The sequence below is a fragment of the Hyla sarda genome, chromosome 1 (assembly GCF_029499605.1).
Source record: "Hyla sarda isolate aHylSar1 chromosome 1, aHylSar1.hap1, whole genome shotgun sequence".
NCBI lineage: Eukaryota > Metazoa > Chordata > Amphibia > Anura > Hylidae > Hyla > Hyla sarda.
In genome coordinates this window covers 538,210,240-538,233,694 of record NC_079189.1, presented here as the reverse complement: position 1 = coordinate 538,233,694, position 23,455 = coordinate 538,210,240, and the positions used below count along the sequence as shown (strand labels likewise).

Sequence of the window (23,455 nt, the reverse complement as noted above, 5' to 3'; positions counted from 1 at the left end):
TTCCATACTCAGAAGAGATGGAGTTACAAATTTTGGGGGGCATTTTCTCCCATTACCCTTTGTAAAAATGGTAAATTTGGGGGGAAAAACTGCACTTTAGGGAAAAAAAAAAATTTTTCATTTACACATCCGATTTTAACGAAAAGTCGTCAAACACTTGTGGGGTGTTAAGGCTCACTGGACCCCATTTTACATGCCTTGAGGGGTGTAGTTTCCAAAATAGTATGCCATGTGGGGGGTTTTCTGCTGTTCTGGCACCATAGGGGCTTCCTAAATGCGACATGCCCCCCAAAACCATTTCAGCAAAATTCACTCTCCAAAATCCCATTGTTGCTCCTTCCTTTCTGAGCTCTCTACTGCGCCCGCCGAACACTTGACATACACATATGAGGTATTTCCTTACTCTAGAGAATTTTGGTTACAAATTTGGTTACAAATTGGTCAAAAACTTGGTCTACTATAACATGTGAGTGTAAAACATGAAGATTTAGAATTTTCTCCTTCACCTTGCTGCTATTCCTGTGAAACACCTAAGGGGTTAACACACTTACTGAATGTCATTTTGAATACTTTGAGTGTAGTTTTTATAATGGGGTCATTTATGGGGTAATTCTAATATGAAGGCCCTTCAAATTCACTTCAAAACTGAACTGGTCCCTGAAAAATTCAGATTTAGAAAATTTTGTGGAAAATTGCTGGTGAATTTTGAAGCCCTTTGATGTCTTCCAAAAGTAAAAACATGTCAACTTTATGATGCCAACATAAAGTAGACTTATTGTATATTTGAATCAATATAACATTTATTTGGGATGTCAATTTTCCTTATAGAGAGTTTCAAAGTAAAAACAAAAAAGCAAATTTTTTAAATTTTTCATAAAATTTTGGCATTTTTCACACAGAAATGATGCAAGTATTGACAAAATGTTACCACTATCATAAAGTAGAATATGTCACGAAAAAACTTTCTCGGATTCAGAATGAAAAGTAAAAGCATCCCAGAGTTTTTAATGCTTAAAGTGGCAGTGGTCAGATTTGCAAAAAAGGGCTGCGTCCTTAAGGTGAAAATGAGCTGCATCCTTATGGGGTTAAGGACATTACATCAAAGTTGGATCAGTTTGTAGTGGGGTTTTCCACTTTGATTTTGAGTGTGACTACATATCCTGACCTCCATGGGTTGATAAATTTGATTTCCATTGATAATTTTTGTGTGATTTTGTTGTCAGCACATTCAACTATGTAAAGACGAAAGTATTTCATACGATTAGTTCATTCATTCAGAACCGAGATGTGTTATCTTAGTGTTCCCTTTATTTTTTTGAGCAGTGTACTTAGGCTGTGTCTTCCAGTTTCACAAGAGGTGTATTTATGACCCTTAGGGAGATTCTCGGACTCAGATTACTGTTACAAAGCATAAAGCTCATCACAAATCCTCATCATGCCCGGCCATGGGTTTTGCTGTTCCAGCTTTTTTCAGGTTTATTGGGTATGTATAACATTACTACATTTAAAGAGGACCCGGGGTCAGTGTAAAAAAGTATAATGATCATAAATGAGTCATCGTATAAATAGTGTTATAAACCACCAAATATTTGAACAGCAAGGTAAATTCCCCCATAATACTGATGTGGAATTTTCAGTGATCAAATAAGGAATGGATTGTACCTTCTTTTTCAAGATCTCGGAATATAAAAATCCATCACATAGAGGTGATGGAAACTTGATGTGGTCAAAGGCAAAATAAAAACCTTCCAGTATTTTAAAGACTGACTGAAGATGGTATTTTTATGATAGTAAGTAACCAGGACATCTGTGTGTTTCTTCAGATACAACATTTACTTCTACCTGAGCAATTCCAGAGACAGTAATGGAGAACACATAAAATTTTCATGTCATTCTGCTCATAGAGGTCTGTGAATGGGTTTAATCCACAAAGCATAATACGATGTGACAAGGATGTTCAAAGAAAATGAGCCCCAGGGTAGACTGACCCTCTAGAGGATCTTCTGGTGGCCCCATTGTTGTGGTATGCTTTCAGTATAGAAGAATAAGACTATCCATAAGTTCTTTTAGGGTTTACTGGGGGACCCAATAGTTGAACCTACATTAGTCATGCAGTAATGTCATTACTTACTATGAGGATAACCTTATAACCTTCAAACCCTTATAAAGGCTTTAATCCAGAAGTGCCTATTGTTCTAGACATTAAATAAGTTTGTCATTGAACTTTACATTTATTATTAGATATATTATTTTGTCCACTAGACAACTGGTTCATCTGCAATGAATAGTTAAAGGGGTTCTCTACTTTGGACACTTCCTATTTGTAAGAAGAGGTCTTTGAAAATGAGCTAATTACAAAGTGATCTCCTGCTGAGACCCCAGCGATCAGCTGTGATCTGTTACTTGAGAGTAACTGGGTCAGTTTCCCTGCAATGCCTCCACAGGGCAAATTAAGTATTACACGTTGTCTATTCAAATCAATAGGTTGTCTGTATAATGCAGGACAAGAATGGTTCTTCAGATAAATAGAAATACTCTTTGTTGACATTCCCCAATCTGACCACAAGTGTCCTGAACAGGGGACTCTCCTCTGTTACCTCAGAAATCCATAATGGGGTAAATGAAAATGGGTTTTCTATGCTGAGCAACAACTACAGTATATCAATAGTAGGGCTAGCCTTAAGGTGCCGTTTATTCAGTCAATAGCTATTGTTCTTGACCCCCCCCCCCCCCCCATCCTCTGCTCCAATACATGTGTATGATCAGTTGAGCATGTGTTTTCTAAAAGGAGAGGTGAATATGTGACAGCCAGGAGGAGAGCCAAAGGGGCCCCAATACACATAACATACCCTGCTGGTCCAATTGAAATTTACTTTTTAAACTATAAGTTTGTATCAGTTTTCTCTAATGGGTATTGGCTGTAGTTACACTACTAGCATCTGATCAATACCATTGAGGAGCTTGGGGTTTATTGACTGTAGTCTATACTATAGAGACCTTATGACTGGAGGCACATCAGACCTTTTTTTACACCCTCCAACTGCTTTGTGTCAGTCATGACTGCAGTTACTCTACTGATATACCACCACCTCTTCTATTCTAGGGTTTTCTGTAGCAGCTTAGTACTTAGGCACAGTACATAGGCACAAATGATGCAGGATCTCTTTGAGTGGTAAGCAAAGAATTTATAGGGTGTATAGTGAATGTATTTGTAGGTAAATGCAGATTATACAGATGATGTTTATAGTGCATGCATGTCAATAGAAATCCTTATTTGATATGTATTATATCAATGTAAATAATAAAAATAGAAATTCTCTGTTATCATAAACCTCATGGATGCACCAGTATACATACAGTATATGTACATAGCTAAGGATTTATTCTGGGGGATGGTTCAGGCTGATACTGCATAAAAGAATTATCTGCATGTGGATGAACTGGTAATATTTCATGTGAAAATACCATGAGATTATATTTGGATTTCATCTGTAATGCTCCCGTGCCTTGTACCAGCTTACACTTCACCATTGACCTTTGGGGGTCACAGCAGTTCTGGAAGCTGGATATATTTTAGAAATAACCTTGTCCCCTGTGTCCAGAGGCCCATTTCTTACATATTTGACATTGTTTGGTATATGTTAGTTTCTTAAGCACATCAAAATTCTCTCTTAAGAGAGAGAGAAACCCCAGACATGATAGAGACAATACAATTGATTTCCTTCCAAAAAGCATTAGGTTTTTGGACACTTCTGTATATGATCAGATGTAAAATGGAATTTATGTCATTATCTCTCTATTGATGTTATATGCACAGTCTAATAGAGATACACAAACACACAGGTTAAGCCTTGCTTTGGATAGGTTGCCCCTGTTGGCACACTTTGCCCATACCGCCACACAGTGCACACATAACATATGATGCCCATATAACAGGGACATATGGAGATCAAATAGAAATGCAATAGAGTTAGAACACATGTTATACAGTATTAGCACCATCATACACTACAAAAAAGAATATTCTGTATAATACCTTAGATGCAGTGTTACACAATGTAAATACCATCATACAGTGCTAATATAAGCTGTAAAGAAGCTGTTTCCATATGACAACTGCACAGGTCAGTATTATTACTATATACATTTACATGGATGGAACATTGGTCACATGACTCACAGCTCATTTATGTGCAGAAGCTCCTAGAAAGTTCAAAGGAGGAGTCATTTAAGTATTACCCTCTCTACCAAGTTGGCTGGAACCAATTCAGTTCAGTCTGGCTGTAGCCAGAGAAGTGTTAGGGTGTCTCGTGGCTCTGGAATTGTTGGGAAGATCAGAGTCAGTATCTGGTCCTGGGTGAAGTATAGTGCAGCATGTCTATAGTCTCTGCTAGGTCACATTGAAAAAGATTGTCTAGTCAGTAACCTGTTTACATGCATCATGTAGCATTCAGGAGGTTTTAACCAAAGACTGTCTCCAGTTCAAGCTAAAAGGGCAGTTATCTTCAATACGGAGAATTGCTGAGTCAGAAGAGGGAAATTGCAGAGCAAGGACTCTTCTGTAAACATTTAACTCTGTAGGCATCCAGACAGATTTATTGCTTTGTGTACATCACATAACTATCATCTTTACTGTACACCCTCTGATAGAGGGTCACGCCACACTTAAATGGGTGTCTCTAAAAAGTATCTGCCCCACAGTGAACCAACCTCTGTAGGCCCTCTAGAGTAGAGGATTACTTTACTCTTATTGCACTTGCAACACAAAAGTTCTGCATGCATATCTTACAACTTATAAAGCATTTTAGAGGGAACTGCGACCAATCTCTATACATTTACTTTCTAACTTGCAACCCTGTGCCAAAAAAGAGACTTGAGGCCAATTATTCTACAGCCTAACCAAATGAGGGTGTGTTTTTTTGTCATACACCAGGTAGCTATACCTCAACATATCTTTTATTTATTACTGTATGTAATAGCATTGTAGGCTATACTACTCCATAAAGAGAAATGCTGTAAAAATGTGTAGCGCTATAGCGCACAGTGTACTTTTATTTTATGCTGAAGTCCTATACAGTGGCATATGCTGCAGCCTTTTCCTACAGATTTTATTATTTATCATTAAAGGGGTATTCCAGGGGAAAAAAAAAATTATATATCAACTGGCTCCAGAAAGTTAAACAGATTTGTAGAATACTTCTATTAAAAAAATCTTAATCCTTCCAATAATTATCAGCTGCTGAAGTTGAGTTGTTGCTTTCTGTCTGGCAACAGTGCTCTCTGCTGACATCTCTGCTTGTCTCGGGAACTGCACAGAGTAGAAGAGGTTTGCTGCGGGGATTTGCTTCTACTCTGGACAGTTCCTGAGACAGGTGTCATCAGAGAGCACGTTGACAGAAAATAACAATTCAAAGTCCGCAGCTCATAAGTACTGAAAGGATTAAGATGTTTTGATAGAAGTAATTTACAAATCTGTTTAACTTTCTGGAGCCAGTTGATATATAAAACAAAGTTTTTTCCCTGAATAACCCCTTTAAGGGTACAGTCCCAGGTACCGCTTGTACAGCGTATTTCACGCTGCGCAAAATCATCTGCAGCAGACGGAAATGCGCGGTATATTCTCAGATGATGACATACACACAGGAGGCAGAGACGCTGGCTAGCCCTGTGTGTATGGGACTGTGGGACCGTACCCTAAGGCAGCTCTTTACACAATGAGAAACCTGCTACGCAAGCGTGCTGTTTTCCCACTTGATGCACAAAAATGTACTTTGTTGTGCACGTAAATCTGCTCAAATTAGATGGAAAGTGGAAACAGCTCACACACATTCCTACACCAAGCTGGTCACAGGAGTACATTTACCCATTTTTTTTTATTCCGTGCACCAACCAGTGTATCTTCTAACCATGCCTCTGGAAGCACACAATAATAGAAATGACAAAGCCAGCGCAAACAGCATAAAAAAAGAGCAAAATTAAATAACTATGGCGCAAGTCATGTGCAAAAAAAAAACAAAAAACCACAGTGTACACACAACTTTGCCAACCTGGTCCCTTAAATGTTCTCATTCTTTTGAATTAGTTGCACACAGGGTCAGGGGCAGTGCTGGAAAAATCTAGGGGTCCTAGAAGAGTGGGGGCCTCAGCATTAAAGACCCCCAATGTGTAGATATTTATGTCTATTCTGAATGAATTAGTATTGGCACATACTGTAGATTTTCTTGGATTACCAGGTAGTAAACGCTGCTGTTCTGAATGGTGGATATAGTGACAATGATAGTGTGAAAACGTGTGTACTGTACGGAGTTCAGGTTTCTAGTTAACCTGCAGCTAATATGAGACATAATGAATATATTGTAGAGTATGGGAATTGTAAAGCTTTGTTGGCTCTCATGTGAATGCCTGTGGCCTTTAGATTGTTGAAGGGTTGCCATATACTGTTTCACACTTGTTATATCATGTTGTAAAGGTTCATGCCAAGAGTAAGGTATATACGATTCCAATTCATGGATTAGTGAAGGTCCATTTAACCTGTTCAGATTTTTTCTTTCTTTATTAAACATAACTAACACATAATAGCCCTGATTTACTAACATGATCCCGACTCTTTTTATCGGGCTATGCGACATAATTTGTGTCACACGTCCTCTGCGACACTTTGTGCAACACGTTTTACTAGTAAAAACCTGACGGTTTTCCAATTACTTTGAGTATTTTTTTAACCTGACTAAAGGGGCGTGGTTTGCATAATTAGGGGTGTGTTCCCGACATTTTCTTGTAAACCCACTGAACTTGAAAAGCCGACTGCCTTGAGGTGTGGGGAATCTGTTAAATTGTGTGTGTGTGTTTGTTTTTTTTCAAATCCTGTTACTTTGTCCCCTTAGTAGCTTTTTATATTACATTTTTCTTTTTATTATAATTTTTTTTTGGAATTTCTCTTTTTTTTAAATCTTGGCCTTTATTTTTTAATTTTTTATTATAATTTTTTTTTTTTTTTTTTTTACTTTTTGTTTGTTTACCCATTAATGACCATGAATGTAAAGTTATGTCCTGGTGCAGTTACTTTGCTTTATTTATTCGCTTTACGCTTTTTTCCCCCCGTGTGACAGAATTTAATATCGTGCAACAGAATTTTCCCAACATGTGCAAAACATTGATAAATACGTGTGAGAAAATATAGTCTGGGAAAAAAATAACACTCTGCAAATAACCCAACACTCTTAGTAAATCAGGGCCAAGAAATGTATGACAATGTGATGGTACATTTACACAGATTTTTTTTTAAGCTATAGGGAATACTGTTTCTCAAAATTCCTCAGCTCATCCTTACCATAAATACAGGCGGAACTGCCATCCAGAGTATGAACAGGTCTCCCATCCACCATCTACACCATTGTGTAAGATAACGCAGTATACAGTACAATGATAAGAAATCCTATAACCGTTGGGGTCCAAATCCCATATTGTATATGGAGGGTCAAAAGACTGATAGACACTGGGGTAATTATCATTGCATGCATGCCATAAACTGTCCCTTTTTTTTTTTTTACACATGATTGTCTCTTAACTATGGCCTGTCTAATCTGTGGGTAATGGTAAAGGGCTTATGAATTACTTACTGGGCAGCTGGTGAAAGGTGACAGGTAAGGTTGGTCCCTTTTTGGTCATTTTAGCCAGGATGCTGAGATATGGGTGATTGGTTAGATCCTAACACTGTTCTGCTTTAACAGACTTAAAGGAGAACTCTGTGCAAGGGCTGCTAACCTTCCCCATTGTCACTGGAATCCCATCCTCCGGCTCAGGTTTTCTTCCTGCCTTTGGTGCCCCACAGGTCACACTGTACTCCGCTAATCTTCAGCCACAGCGATTGTCTGCCCTTTCCGGTGACAGACTAAGAGGCAGGGAGATGTAACAGGCCAGTCACTTAGCCTATTGGGCTCCAATAGCAGGAAGAAGACCAGAGCCAAAGGACTGGAGGTTGATTCCAATGGCACCAAGTGAGCGGAGAAAGGTAATTTAAGTTTTATTATTTTAGTTGTGGCAGTCTGGGCATATTGGCAAAATAATTTTTTTAGCCGGAGTTCTCCTTTAAGGTCCCCATTCACTTTAGTCAAAAGTTGCCTAAACCTGCTGACTTCAGCAGAATTGACTAAATGTCTAATATCCAGGAGCATACAACAATGATCCTTCCTCCAAACGAACAGCAGGATAAATCAGGTGCTGAGACCAGGTAAAAGGTAGGTGAGATTTATTACCCACAATGCAGTGCGTTTCGTGGACTGGCCGCTTTCTCAAACCAGTCCGCGAAACATGTTGCATTGTGGGTAATAAATCTCACTTGCCTTTTACGTGGCCTCAGCGCCTGATTTATACTGCTGTTCATTTGAAGGAAGGATTGTTGTGTGCTGTTTATCCTAGCGTGGAGTGGCTGCAGAGACCAATAGTTTGACATACGCAACCATAAAGTTGTATTTGGCCAACAGTACAACCTTCTGTGGTAAGCGCAGTTCACATATAGCGTCACTGTGCCGAGGGTATTACACCATGGAGCGCATCCTGTTCTTTTTATCTTTCTAGTAATGTTCATGAGGGCCTCCATTAGGGGGAGAGAAGGGTCAGGCATGTTGGATTACAATATGCTTACCCTTTTGATGTCTGGAAGTGGTTTACTCCTCCCCTCTCCATGCCGAATGTTCGTGTGTGTTATGAGATTGAGAGGGATAACTGTTGGGTGAACATTTAGCAAACAGCTATTAAAGATGCATGGCTACCTTTATTCCGCCTGGAAATGGAAAGAATATTGTAACCATTGTCCATGGTATAAGAAATAGAAGGAGACCCATAACAAATTAAAAAAAAGGGGCTGTCCATTATTCCACAAAAAGGGCCTGATTTTATTTCCCCCCTTCTTACACCCTTCCCATGATATTTGGGACAAATCTGCTCCTGCTTGATTGCAGAGTCCTTCACATGGCAATGGTCCCCACCAGGACTGCACCTCCTCTGTCCATGCACATGGGCTGCTTTTACTGTTCAATATCTATGCCTATTGAGCGTGGATTTTTGAAATTTATTTCCTGTATAACAAAACAATATCTATCTTGACTGTGACTCTGTAGAGCGTCTTACATCAGCCCTGTTTGCTTACATAAGTGTAGACATCATGATTGAGGGCCCTTTATACACTCTATTCTGTAATATAAAACAATGAGTGTATCCAGGACATTAGTTACAGTCCACTGTTACAGAGCGAGCGGCAAAAAGACCATTAATTACTGAATAATGCCGAGATCGTCAGTCTTTGGCGTCGTCTTCTGCTGCGGAAGCTTTTTTTTCAGTTGACAGAATACATTCAACTATGTAATAATGAATATCAAGTAAGACTGGGACAATGAAGACGTGTACACAGCGACGCCGGTTTCACAACATGCATGCACCTCATTGCTTCTCTGCTGTCATCAGGATTAGGCTTTGGAGTGAGTTTAGAATAACTTGATTGTTCGGCCTTTAATCCTCATCTGCATAAACTGTATTTATCCAACATTTGAGATATATTGTGAGCAGGTGAAAGGGATGGTGGTCGATGGACGCTATGTGTCACCAAGCTCCTGGCTTTGGTGAGGTAAGAGACAACATTTTTCAGTGTCTGTACTGCGAGTCAGTCTGACACTAAATTGTAGTATGGCTTTAAGGCTATTCCGGGACGGCTCTTACCGGGAGTGACCAAAGGCAGGGTGGTGGTCATTCCCCACAATCCAGGCCGGCTTTTGCTAGTCTTAAAGTGAGACTGTTTTACCAGCTGTGGGGATTTTGACCATTTGCAGCTCACAGTGCAGCTGTGTGTGGAGTTCTGCTCTCTGAATGCCCTGAGTGGAAGCTGCTAATACAGCCTTGCTGGAGGCTGGAAACAGTCATGCTGAGTGCCGCACGGCACGAACTCGAGTGAGAACTAACACCAAGGAAAGTCAGGTGGACTGTGTTGTATTTTCCCTTTTGTTCTGAGTTTAAAGACTGTTTGCTGTATTCCAAAGTGTGAATAAAACACTGGACTTTGATTTAAGAACGCTGTCTTGTTACCTCAATATTGCAACCGCACCTAATTGCAATAGCCTTCACTAAACCTATTAAGGGTCGGTGAGGTGAACCGTATCCATTTTGGTAATTGGATCCTTATTTAGAGCAGAGAAAAGTCCAGCTCACCCCCTAACCTTGTAGTCGTCTGGGCACACAGATGGATATCTGCAAGCCCTTACAAAAATCACCCCGTCATTTCTCAGGGACACTAAACATCGATTAGGTATTCTTGACACTGTATCCTGGAATGACGAGTTTAAGTGGGGCATGTGTGATGTCTCTGTCCTTTACTCTTCCATTCTTATGGGAGAGGGCTTATCAGCACTACGATACTTTTTGGATCGCCCTAGTACGTACTCACCTTCATTGAAATAATTTTTGTTCATGGCTGTGGAATTTCTACTGACTAATAATTTTGTTTGTTTGATGAACAATTCTATTTGGAAACGATGGGGGCCTCTACGGGGGCAAAATACTCCCCCTCGTTTGCAAATATTTTTATGTCCGTTTTGAAGAAAAACTAATTTTTACTTTATCCAATCCGCTTATTCTTGATTTGCTCTTGGTAGGACGCTATATCAATGATATGGTGGCGAAAAGGATGGATTCAGTGCCTTCATCGGATATCTAAATCACAAAGCCATGAATCTGAGTTTCATGTCATGCTATGGACCTAAGGAAATTCCATTTCTTGATGTGATTGTCTTTGAATCGACAGGACCTTATTTCTGGCAAAAAAAAACATTAGACAAACCAAACGTATTATACGACATTACATTCCCATCTTAGAACAAGACAGCATCTTGAAGCAAATAGTAAATGAAGGCATAATGTGTGTATCCAAAAATGCTCTTTCCCTGGGCAATCTTCTTTCTCCCAGTGAATTTAATTCACTGCAGTCCACAACATCTCACTGGCTTACCTGTAAGGGCTCGTTCACACTGAGGAATTCAAGAGGAATTTACTTGAGTAATTCCTCTTGAATTCTCCACTCCAAATTAATTCCCATCTCCTCTGCCCATTGGCTTTAATGTTATTTCTGCCGGCCTGTTCACACATCGGAAATTCTGCTAACGGAATTCCGACGCTGAATTCCTTTCTGCTTGAAGAAAGAACATGTTCATTCTTCAAGCGGAATCTGCTAGCAGAAATCAATAGAAGTCAATGGTAAAAAAAAAAAAAATTCTGCCCGACATCGTTTTCACGCGGCATTTGCGTGGAAGTGGCTGAAAAACCCTTCACTTCTTTCTCCCCCATTTCTGCGCGCAATTCCGTGCAAATTCCGCATGAATAGAAAAAAATTTTTGCACGTAAATTTTTCAGTGTGAATTTCTCTTGATTTACTCAGTGTGAACGCACCCTAAAGGTAATTACAAATGTGCTAGAACATGATGCATTACTTGCACATTTATGGTTAGAACTTCCAAATGTACCTCTTATACCACAGGGAAGAAATATACTCACAAGAATTGTATTAACCGTAATACAAAGGGAGTTGTATATTTGGGAGCTTGTACTATTTTGCAGAAAACAATATGTGGGCTGTACAGTAAACTCTCTGAAGTCCCGAAGCTACATCCCTCTGACATCTAAAATAATGCAGTGGGAGTGTCAGCTCTGATGAGACATTTCAGAGAGTGTCATAGAGGTGACACTACAAGTATGGAAATACAGGGCATTGAAAAGGTTTTTTGCCTTTTGTTTCATGAGTAGTGATGCACCCGTGTTATCCTTTGTTCTAATTGTGTGCTTCCGGCTGATTACTAACAGCTAGTTAGATGTATCCTATTTTTACATCGTGCATAACACTGGCAGTATGCTTTTGACAAAGGGGGACATCACGAAACGCGTCAAGCTTGAGCCCTGCTTCATTTGTACATGCCTGTAACAGAACTTTTATAGAAGACAATAACGTTTGTGATTTTACTCGACCTGTCAAGTGCTGGATTTCTCCTTGTCCGTATTGGGTCCTTATTGGTGCCTTTAAGAAATACGTTGGTGGAAAACATTATAAATATAATATTTATATTTTTATTTTTTAAATCAACCGGTGACAGAAAGTGAAACAGATTTCTAAATTACTTCTATATAAAAATCTTAATCTTTCCAGTACTTTTCAGCTGCTGTATGCTCTACAGGAAGTTCTTTTCTTTTTAAATGTATTTTCTGCCTGACCACAGTGCTCTCTGCTGACATCTCTGTCCATGTCGGGAACTGTGCAGAGTAGGAGCAAATCCCCCATAGCAAACGTATCCGGCTCTGGGCAGTTCTTGACATGGACAGAGGTGTCAGCAGAGAGCACTGTGGTCAGACAAAAAAGAAATCCAAAAAGAAAAGAACTTCCTGAGCAGCATACAGCAGCTGATAGGTACGGGAAGGATTAAGATTTTTTTTAATTAGAAGTAATTTGCAAATCTGTTTAACTTTCTGGCATTAGTTGATTTAGAAAAAAAAATGTTTTCCACTGTAGTACCCCTAGGTGTTTATAGCTCTGTGTATCGAGATCATCCACCGTCTGAACATGGGTATAATGGGCTTCTAGAAAAGTTTTTTTTTACTTAAGAAAGAACTTTTTAATGCCATCCAGAACCAATGTACTGTTTGGCAAAGGGGCAAATCAAATTATTCCCTAGAGTGATCTCCATCCAAAGCAGAGAGAGCACCTTACCCTTTCTGGCTATGTGTAGAGTAAACAAGTGAAGACCACACTGAATGATGTACATTACAGTATAGTCAGCCCTGGGCTCAAAGTGCAGTGAGGTTAGTATAATCAGGTTACAATCATACTGTGTGATTTACTGCTGGTCCCAATATGATGGTTAAAGGGGTACTCAGATGAAAACTTTTTTTCTTTTAAATCAACTGGTGGCAGAAAGTTAAACATATTTGTAAATTACTTCTATAAAAAATCTTAATCCTTCCTGTACTTATTAGCTGTTGAATACTACAGAGGAAATTCTTTTCTTTTTGGAATGCTCTCTGATGACATCACGAGCACAGTTCTCTCTGCTCTATTTATTGTTGTCCTTAGTGGGATTTGAACCCAAGTCCCCAGCACTGCAAGGCAGCATTGCTAACCACTGAGCCACCATGCTGCCCTTAGCATACCTCTGCTATACATCTGCTATACATCTGCTATGCATGGTCGCTAAAATGGACAGAGATGTCAGCAGAGAGCACTGTGCTCGTGATGTCATCATTGTTCCAAAAAGAAAGGAATTCCCTATGTAGCATTCAGCAGCTAATAAGTACTGGAAGGATTAAGATTTTTTAATAGAAGTTCTTTACAAATATGCTTAACTTTCTGCCACCAGTTGATTTAAAAGAAAAAAGGTTTTCACCGGAGTACCCCTTTAATTTATTAGTTTTATGTTATGATATTTTATATCCAAGATATGGCTACTGCTGTTCAAAGTGTGTAACTCAGGATCTTATAGGTTAGATAGTCTGTCCTTTTACATCTATTATGTCTCTGCATTAATGACTGTCCGCTGTTATAATAATAAAAAAAAAAATATATATATATATATATATACACATTGTCTTACTATTCTACCATGGAGCCTTCTGCACTCATCCCTTTGTATCTACCCGGGGGCCTCCTCCTAATATTTTTGTATCTGCCTTCTCATTAACCCTGTATCTGTCTGGATGCCCCCCTCTCATTCCTTTGTGTCTGCCTTGGTGTCTCTCTTTGTATTTGACATCTCTCATTGAGTGCCCTCCTCTCATTTCCTTTGTGTCTACCTGGGTGTCCTCCTTTCATTACCCTTATATCTCCCTAGGTGTCCTCTGCTTATTTGGTGTCACATTGTCACTTTTTATAATACAAATTACTTGTGTCTATTTTTTTATAATTGACTTTTTCATGTCACCATCTGCTGAAGATGATTTTATGATGATTTGTATCAGATAATGATGAAATCCTGACAATACATCATATGATAATAGTGACATTCTAATATTCCATCATATGATAAGGGTCAAATTCTTATACGCCAGCATTTGCTTATAACAATAATGTCATAAACTGGAATTTTATAATTCTGATAATGTTGAATTTTTTATAATTCATCCTTTGAATAGTTCACACGTACAATATTTTGCTGTTACCCATTGACTTAACTTTGCAACAGAAAATCCTCAAGACATTATTTAGGTGTGAATTAGAGATGAATGAACTTACAGTAAATTTGATTCGTCACGAACTTCTCGGCTCTGCAGTTGATGACTTATCCTGCATAAATTAGTTCAGCTTTCAGGTGCTCCGGTGGGCTGGAAAAGGTGGATACAGTCCTAGGAAAGATTCTCCTAGGATTGTATCCACCTTTTCCAGCCCATGGGAGCACCTGAAAGACTAATTTATGCAGGATAAGTCATCAACTGCCGAGCCAAGAAGTTTGTGACGAATCAAATTTACTGTAAGTTCGCTCATCTCTAGTGTGAATGTACCCTTATTGCTGATATTGTTGATATTGTGATCCTAAAATAGAACTGTACAATCTTACATTTTACCAAACAAGAATGACAAGATTGAGTATATAGGGCCGGAAATGTGGCTTCCCAGACTAAACAGGACATGATATTGGCGTATTGTGTAGTACCGTGTTGTTTTGAAGTAACTTTTACAGCCTTTTCTATGACCATCCAATAATACCTTAAATAGATTACATTATTTCTCATTTATAAAAGACCATTATTATTCTGTTTTTTGAATATTTGCCAACATTCATGCATTTTCGCAGCAACATGAAACTGAAATGAATATAGATATGTTTTTGTTACTTACATACAGAAGGCTTCACTAAGTACTTAGGATTTATCTTGTACTGTACAGTGTCCATAAAAGTCAGCCAGACACGTAGAGGATCTATCAGCTAATGGCTGAAGAATCACGTCCAATCTTTAATGCAAATTCCTATTGATTTATGTACGCAATGGAAAACATAAGACGTGTTGGTATACGGCACCTGAGACTTGTAGGGTTAAACCTTGGCTCTGACGCTGTAGGCTGCCTGAGCGTGTCGGAGCAAGAAGTGTCACATGAGGGTGGTAATACCAGTTTTGGATGATAGTAAAAAATACTTTCAGAGTTATCTTAGATTCATAAATAGAGAATTATGGTAAATGTGGCTGGGCCTTAAATGGAGACTCCGGTAATGTCAAATTTATCTCCAACAGGATAGGGTATAGATAGGAGGATAAGTGTCTGACCACAGGGGGTCTGACCACTAGGACTCCCTGTAATCTCCAGAATTGGGCTGGTCCCCTACATTGGAACGCTCTGGCCCCCAGCTTTATTTAAACTGGTCTCAGTATTGATGGCTCACTCTGCCAATCACCAGCTTAGGAGTGAATGGCGAAACGTGCCGCCATTGGTAAGACCAATTTGTCTTGGAAGATAGGGGCCGGAGCGCTCTGAAGTAAGAGATTCCGGCCCTGTTCTGGAGATCGCGTTGGGGTCACAGCATTCCTACCCCCCCCCCCCCCACACACACACAATCAGACACTTATCCCCAATCCTGTGCATAGGGGATAACGTTTTACATAACCTAACCACCCCTTAGCCTTATCCACACCACAGTAGTGTAACACCAGCATAGAAGGACATCTGGGGGAGATTTATGAAAACCTCTGCGGAGGAAAAGTTGACCAGTTGCCCTTAGCAACCAATCAGATCACTTCTTTCATTTTTCACAGGCCTCTTTAAATATAAAAGAAGCAATCTGATTGGTTGCTATTGGCAACTTTTCCTCGGCACAGGTTTTCATGAATCTCCCCCATCTTTCTTGATATGCATCAGTCTTTCTTTATATCTTTCTCCATCTTTCTCCATCTTTCTCCATCTTTCTTTATTTTATTTCTGCCGCAGTAAATATGACCTTTGTCCACTATTTATTTAATTTACCTTGTGTCAGACCTGTGATGATTCATTTGTATAGTTTACATTTCTACATATACTTGTAGAAGCTAGAGCTCCTTTTTTTTGGATACATACAGTAGCTTCAAATACTATTCTTTGACATACACTTAAAATTCTGGATGACTACAGTCACCACTAGGGGGTGCTTATGCTTACGAGTTTACTGCATAATGTTTAGTCATTGACCTCATTAACGACAGGCGAGAGAAAAAAAAATCAGATATTTTTTTTCTGATCTACTATAACTATTCTAACTTTTGTGTCGCCCCCATAAGTTTCATGTGATCACTATTGTAGCTGGTATAGATCCTTAATTTGTGAATCTGAAATCCATGTAATTAGGAATTAGTAAAAAGAGTGATGGTTATTATGATAGCAATTGTAATTGTTCTTGTCTGTTTCTTTGCAGCTTTGATGTGGACAATGGCACCTCATCGGGACGGAGTCCCCTGGATCCCATGACAAGCCCAGGATCAGGGCTGATTTTACAGGCCAACTTTGTCCACAGCCAACGAAGGGAATCATTTTTGTACAGATCAGACAGCGACTATGACCTCTCTCCAAAGTCCATGTCTAGAAACTCCTCCATCGCTAGTGACATGTGAGTGACTACAAGAGCTATTTCTGTACTAGCCTTTTATTATGATGCATGCAAAGGGAGCCTTTCAAGTTAAAAATGCAGTTAATTCTGTTGGCAACAGGTTGTTGGGCAGGAAGAGCTGAGCTGAATGATATTAAGTTTGGTGAGAAACAATTCTTTAAAACTTGTAATTTAATGATCTAAACTTCTGGGCCTAGGAGTCCAGTGGGTGGTCCTAATGAGTGATTATTAGCAAAAAAAACTGGAAAAATCTGCTCACCTCTCCATGTAGATTGTAGCTGCCATAATTCCTGATTGTTCCTGGTGCTGTCGGGGCATTGCTGCTATAGACAAGGTGCGTAATGGAAAAAAGATTTGTTTACTTGGCGCAGGAATCCCTCAGAACTTCCAAACACATCAATGTATGTAAAAACACGAGCTTTATTTCATCTTCATTTAAAGCATCAGGGTAACAGATCAAGTTAAAAACATGGACTAACACATTTCGGCTGTGAAGCCTTTTTCAGGGTCTGCTTAGTACAAATATCTTATGCCGAATAAATATACAAATAGATATAGAACCTCTCCCTTTTGTGCACATCACTTCCTGTATTATTCCTGAGCCAACACTCCTACATTCACACCTGATCAATGTAACGAGCAGTATAGCTCCTAATTCACACCTAGTCAATATAACAAGCGGATAAGGGGGAAAAAAAAGGAGGGGGGGGGGCAGTATAGCTCCTAATTCACACCTAGTCAATATTACAAGCGGATAAGGGAAAAAAAAAAAGGAGGGGGGGGGCAGTATAGCTCCTAATTCACACTTGGTCAATATCACAAGCGGATAAGGGGCAAAAAAAAAAAAATAGGGGGGCGGGGCAGTATAGCTCCCAATTCACACCTAGTCAATATCACATGCGGATAAGGGAAAAGAAAAAAAAAAACTCCTCCGTACAAGATAATACAAATGTACTTGAGATGTAACAAGGCCACTTCGCAGATCATAATTAATAAAATAACATGACATCAGACCTCTGGTTGAGACCTTCCGGTGCCCGTGTGGCCATCTTCATGATCCAATATATTTCTCTGGTACGCACTTTGTGTGTTCTATCCCCACTTCGTAGCGGTTTGGTAACACGCTATATTGTATTACTTTCATATGAGTAATTTTACCTTCATGCATGTCCTGAAAATGCTGCGATGCTCCTGACAATGTATATGTGTGAACAGTGCCCTCCACACGTGCACCTGTAATATGCTCAGAAATTCTCTTTTACAATTTACGTACTGTTGAACCTATGTTCTGCTAAGTACACCCTAGTGACTGGTGTCTGAGCAACCACAGCATGAAATGTTCATCGGATGCCCTACATATGACCCTACCCTAAAGTGAAAATGGTGTCCATCAAGAATCTGGTACAATATGAACCAATATGAATGTAAAACTGCCATTCGATACTAGGATAAAACCCATAAGCTTCTAAGTCAAGGTCATAAAATAGGCACTTGGCACTACGATTAAGAATGATAATCCTACTTTGTTCCAGCACAATGTCATTGCCATGTGACACTTTTCCCACTAAACTATTTTTTTTAATCATGTCATGTCCTTCCTGGTAGGCCTGTATTGTATTCCCTAATGTGGTTCTACACCTTCTATTTGAGCTTAAGTGATGTGGCCCTCAAACTAAAGATGTCAGGAGCCCTCTATGCTTGAATCAGCACTGTCACTCGAACAAACTTTGCACGGATCAATAGTACAAGCAAATATAAGAAACTTTGTAACATACATTATTAGATACAAATGCTTCTTTCTCCTGTTAGGAAACCTTTTTCTCTAGCACCCCCTCCTGCTGATCAAATCTTTTTCTCTGATAATCCACTAAACGTTGTCCAGTTACTGCAAGAAAAGTAATACAAGTCCGTGGAGATGGGAGAAGTGAGCTCCGCCCACTAGCTCTGGGAGAACTGCAAATTGTAGATGAAGCATGCAGTGCAGAAATCTGCTGGAAATTACCATATTCAAGTTATTAATGGCCAGAGAGAGTGCTGCACCTCATATACACACACAACAGCTGATACTGAAAGTCACCTGAAAAGACAGTTACCCTTTAAAGAAAGACTTTACAAAATAGGACATTGTATACCAAACATTATCTCTTAGGGTCTTTCCAGCTAGAATTTGGTGATGCCTGTGCCTTGCTGTCCAAGCTCATTATAACATTAAAAATGGTACTCCAAATAAATTAGTTCTAAAAAGTTATGAGATTAGTAAATTCTAATTATCAGCAGGTGTATGCCCCAGAGGAAGTTGTGTAATTATTTCTAGTCTGACCACAGTGCTCTCTGCTGCCACCTTTGTTGGTGTCAGGAACAGTCCAGAGCAGGGGAAGTTTGTTATGGACAGAGGTGTCAGAAGAGAGCACTGTGGTCAGATTAGAAAGAACTACACAACCTCTGGAGCATACAGCAGCTGATAGGTACTGGAAGAATTAATTTGATTTGAATTTTTTTTTTTCGACTGGAGTACCCCGTTAGTGATTAATGCAAGCAAGGTCTTGTACAGTAGGAGAGATCAGCATATGGCCAAAACTGACAAGACTGCCAACCTATCACCATCAACTTTACAATATGAGGTATACAAGTGTAACGACAACTATGTATTTCTACTTTAAACTCGTGTAAGGTACAGTCTATATGCTATATTGAGACTCATGTGGTTTGCATAAAGTGTGCAAAATGCATGCCCAATATAACTGGAGGAGTTTCATTCCTCTCTGCCCTTTCTTGATCCACATATTCCCCTTCTCCGCCTGCGCTCTTCATAGTAATGTAAACTGTTATATTTAGCTCAGTGTTTACCCTATTCATCTCATTGAAAAATGTTATGTGTTTGTCATGGGAAAATGCAAAAATTAGAATTGGATTCCTAAAATATACAAGTACCAAGCAAATTTCCAGTTCTTGGTATGAAAAAAACAAAAAATGAAAAAATAAAATAAAATAAAACTTATTTTCAGGTACAAAACTTTAAAATGAATTATAAAATATTATCCATGAATATCCTGTTCTGGCTCACTCCAATTCATGCCAGTAGGCATTTGAGGCCACGTTCACTTATTCAGGATTTAGGCGTGAATTCTGGGCCTAAATAGAATCCACCACATTCACAGGCATCGGGATAAGGAACACACTGTGAATTTTCAGGCTTTGTTCACATGGTGGAATTCTGTGGAATAATTCCGCCAGAAATTCCGTTCAATGGGAAATGTTCAATGGGATTCCACTGTCGAATTCCTATTCTGCTGCAGAATTTTGTCTTTAATTTTGTGGAATTCTATGGTAGAATCCTGTTGATGTCAGTGGGGCTTAGCATTTTGGTGGAATTCTTTGTTTTGAGCACACTGAAATTCAGCTTAAAGGAGTTCTGTAGTGAAAAATAACGTATTTCCTATCAAAAGGATAGGGGATAAGTTATAGATTACGGGGTCCAAACACTGGGACCCCCGCGATCTCCTGAACAGGGCCCCTGGCAGTCTGCTGGAATGAGGCATAGCAACCCCGCACAGAGCACCGGCCGACATGCCCCCTCCATGTATCCTATAGAGATAGATGAAGGGGATGTGTCAGCTGCGGACTTCTGCGGGGGTCGGAATTGCCACCTTCGGCAGACTGCCGGGGGCCCTGTACAGGAGTTCACAGGTGGGTCCCAGCGCTCGGACCCCCCTGCGATCTATAACTTCCCTTGGATAGGAGATGAATTATTTTTCGCCACACTACTCCTTTAAATTCCGAAAAACTGGAAAAAATCTGCAGTCTGCTTTTCTGTGAGGAATTTTAGCGGAATTGCAGAAATTTTGCCATGTGAACATAGTCTTAAAGTCATGGTTTGCACAGATCCTGCACAGAAAAGCTACAGAATAGTTCTATTAAAAAACAATGAGGTTATTCCATGTGCGGATCAACAGGCATCTGCGACAGAAATGCGAGCTTCAGACTTAGCTTTCTGCCATGGACTGTTTGAAAATTACACATTGGATTTGCCATAGGGAAATCCAGCAAGTGTGAACATATCCTTAGTGAAGATTTATACGTAAAATGTGGGGTCAGGGAAGGTAAACACTCATATATTTTTACATAGTCATAAAAAGGTGCTCCCATTATCAGGGCTGGCCTTCCATCCTGTTCCCAGCTGATAATTAACTATGATTTCTCTGAAATTCTGCAGTATTTAGAGCAAACCATGACATGATCCTTAACCCACAAGAGAATAGTATCACGTACAACATACCACACACAAACAGGATTGCAATATAACAAGGTATCTTTACTATCTGATAAAAACAATAGAAAGTACATCACATCTATACCAATAATGTACCGAGGAAAGACCAATTCCCAAATACAGGGCCATGACACACACCCACCCCAATTCAATGATATAGGGGGACATTTATCATTGTCTTTACAACATTTTTTGTGCTTATATTTGGCACATGAAACACCTTTTATTTTTTTTTTTTTTTGGGTGTAAACAAAAAGCTAAAAAACGATCTTGCAGAAGTCAATTTCAGTTTTTACTTTCCACTAGTGAGGGATTTATCAAGTGTGACTGTCACACAAAAAGGCGCAAGCCCCTCCAAAACACTACAAATCTACGCCAGCCTAGACCTGGCTTACCAAACTGCTTTTGAAGAGCACTTTCAAAAAGTCACACACAATGTTGCAACCGTGATTTTTGCGCAGAAAAGTCGCATAGAAGAGGAGGAATCGTACCAAATGGCATTCTGAAGTGATTTATAGTATTTTTTGCAGGCACCAAATCTATCAACCCCCCCCCGACAGTATGATAAATCTGTCGCAAATAAGCAAAGCCTAAGCAAAAAATGTTACTTCAAAGCTCACTTTCAAAAGACAACAATGATAAATTCCCAATAGAGATTCTGTTTATTTTTGGAATGTGCTTTTTTTATTTTTCTCTTTTGGGTTAGCCTTCCAGTTTTCTTCATGTGCATTCTATTTCTCTATTTGAAGGTAGTGTCCACCCTAGTTTTGTAGTCTAACTTGGTTGTAATAAGGAAGCTTAATCACAAGTCATGCTGCCTATAGTTTGGGTAGCACAAAACTCCTGACAAGTTCCCTTTAATGCTATATGCCTTTCCCAGATTTTATTGTCTGTTATTTTAGGAAATAATCAGCTGCCAGAATTTGTTAGCACTTAAAAAAAAAAAAAAAAAGTACATGTTACTCAGTACCTAATCCAGATCATGTACATATAACTGTTATGTGCCTAACACCTTTATTTCTCTCACAAATACCTTCTTTCTGTTTCTCACTTAGTTTGTCATTCTGTGCTCTCGAGGGGGTGTGTCCTTACTATGCATGACTCGGCCTCCTCCTGAGTCTGCTGTGCTGTGCTGGGTCTCTTTATCCAATCACTGCAGGCTTCTCTGTAACCCCCCTCCTCTCTGCAGTCTGATAGGACAGGAGTCAACACAGAGGAGTGCTAGTCCTGCCCTCACTTACTGGACTTTGTCTATGCTTCAGCTTGGGCAAAGACAATGCTGCAGCAGGACAGGATTGTGTTCTGGATGGTATAGGGACCCCTAGTGGCCTTTTTTTATAAGCCATGATTTCTATTAAAATGAAATAAAAAATTTCTTATAAAGTATAATAGAAAGGTTAATGTTTTGTTTATGTACAACATATAAAAAGTTTTAGAATCTAGCAGTGCCCATTTAAGCCTTGAAAATCTCTTTATTTATATTGAAAACCTTGCTGTTTCTCTAGAACACAAGTCATATAATCATCAATATTCTGGGTCCCGATCCAGCTGGACATAGCTCAGTGTTTCCCAACCAGGGTGCCTCCAGCTGTTGCAAAACTACAACAATGGCTGTCCGGGCATGCTGGAAGTTGTAGTTTTGCAACAGCGGAAGGCACCCTGGTTGGGAAACACTGATCTAGCTATTGCGCCTAAACCTGCACCCTACATGACGTTGATTTGTGCTCCTGTAGGCCAGTCCATTCATACTCATGAAGTCTACATGATCATTTATTTAAGGGAATTTTCCCAGTAGCTTACTGGTAGAACAATATTCTGTACCTTTATCTACAATGTGGGTGACATGTGCGCTAAATGATAATTGTGCTGGAATGCAAGTCAGCTTCTATAAATACATTCAGGGTGTACATACATATATGGGGAAATGCTGGCTCGTGCCCTCAGCCTTCGACGACAGGAATGTATGGTCACAGTGAAGTGGATTGTCATCATTGTGACTGTAATTCTCAGTAATGAACTTTTCAAGGAAAACACTGAGAAACAAATAAATAATAATTGAAAAATAATTATTTCCTATAGTATAAGAGAATGGGAGGAAAATGTACAGGAAAATATACATATAAATTCATTTAATCATTTGTATGTCAAGGGTTCTTCAGGAACATAGAGGTCTGTTGGTAGAAAAAGACCACATGGGCCACCTAGTCCACTCGGCCCACCCTTATATTATTTCCTTTTTTTATCTTTATATTAGGATGGATATAATTAATCCCAGGCATGGTTAACCTTGGCAGGTGTGTGCTCAACACACACCGTCACTGGCCTTAGATGCCGTAAAAAGTTTATTACGGTGGTCTTGCCTATCAGACCTCCTATCGACATCTAATGCGATTGTGGGGTGCCGATTGGTTATCATTGCAGACAGAGACGTTTTGAAGGCCTCCATGTCTGTCATGGTAGATCTAATACAGTCTAGCTCAGAAGAGCACCAACTTATCAGATCAGTGCAATGTAATTGCATAGTTTTGATCAGAATTAGCAGTCTAGGTATTGCTTATAAAAGCCCCCCCTAGAAAAAGGCATATAA

General features: G+C 39.4%; 1 protein-coding gene across 13 annotated transcripts in view; it reads left to right on the top strand.

The window, feature by feature from the left end:
* The window catches only part of PDE4D (phosphodiesterase 4D), an 846,931-nt gene that overhangs the window by 585,058 nt on the left and 238,418 nt on the right, over positions 1-23,455 (top strand). For 12 of the 13 annotated variants that reach the window (XM_056540893.1, XM_056540998.1, XM_056540903.1 and 9 more), the window contains one exon: positions 16,407-16,598. In XM_056540893.1, the coding sequence (XP_056396868.1) occupies positions 16,407-16,598 (192 nt within the window). Of the gene's footprint in view, positions 1-3,134; positions 3,173-16,406; positions 16,599-23,455 lie in introns of those variants that run through there. The other variant, XM_056540993.1, reaches the window with a different exon arrangement.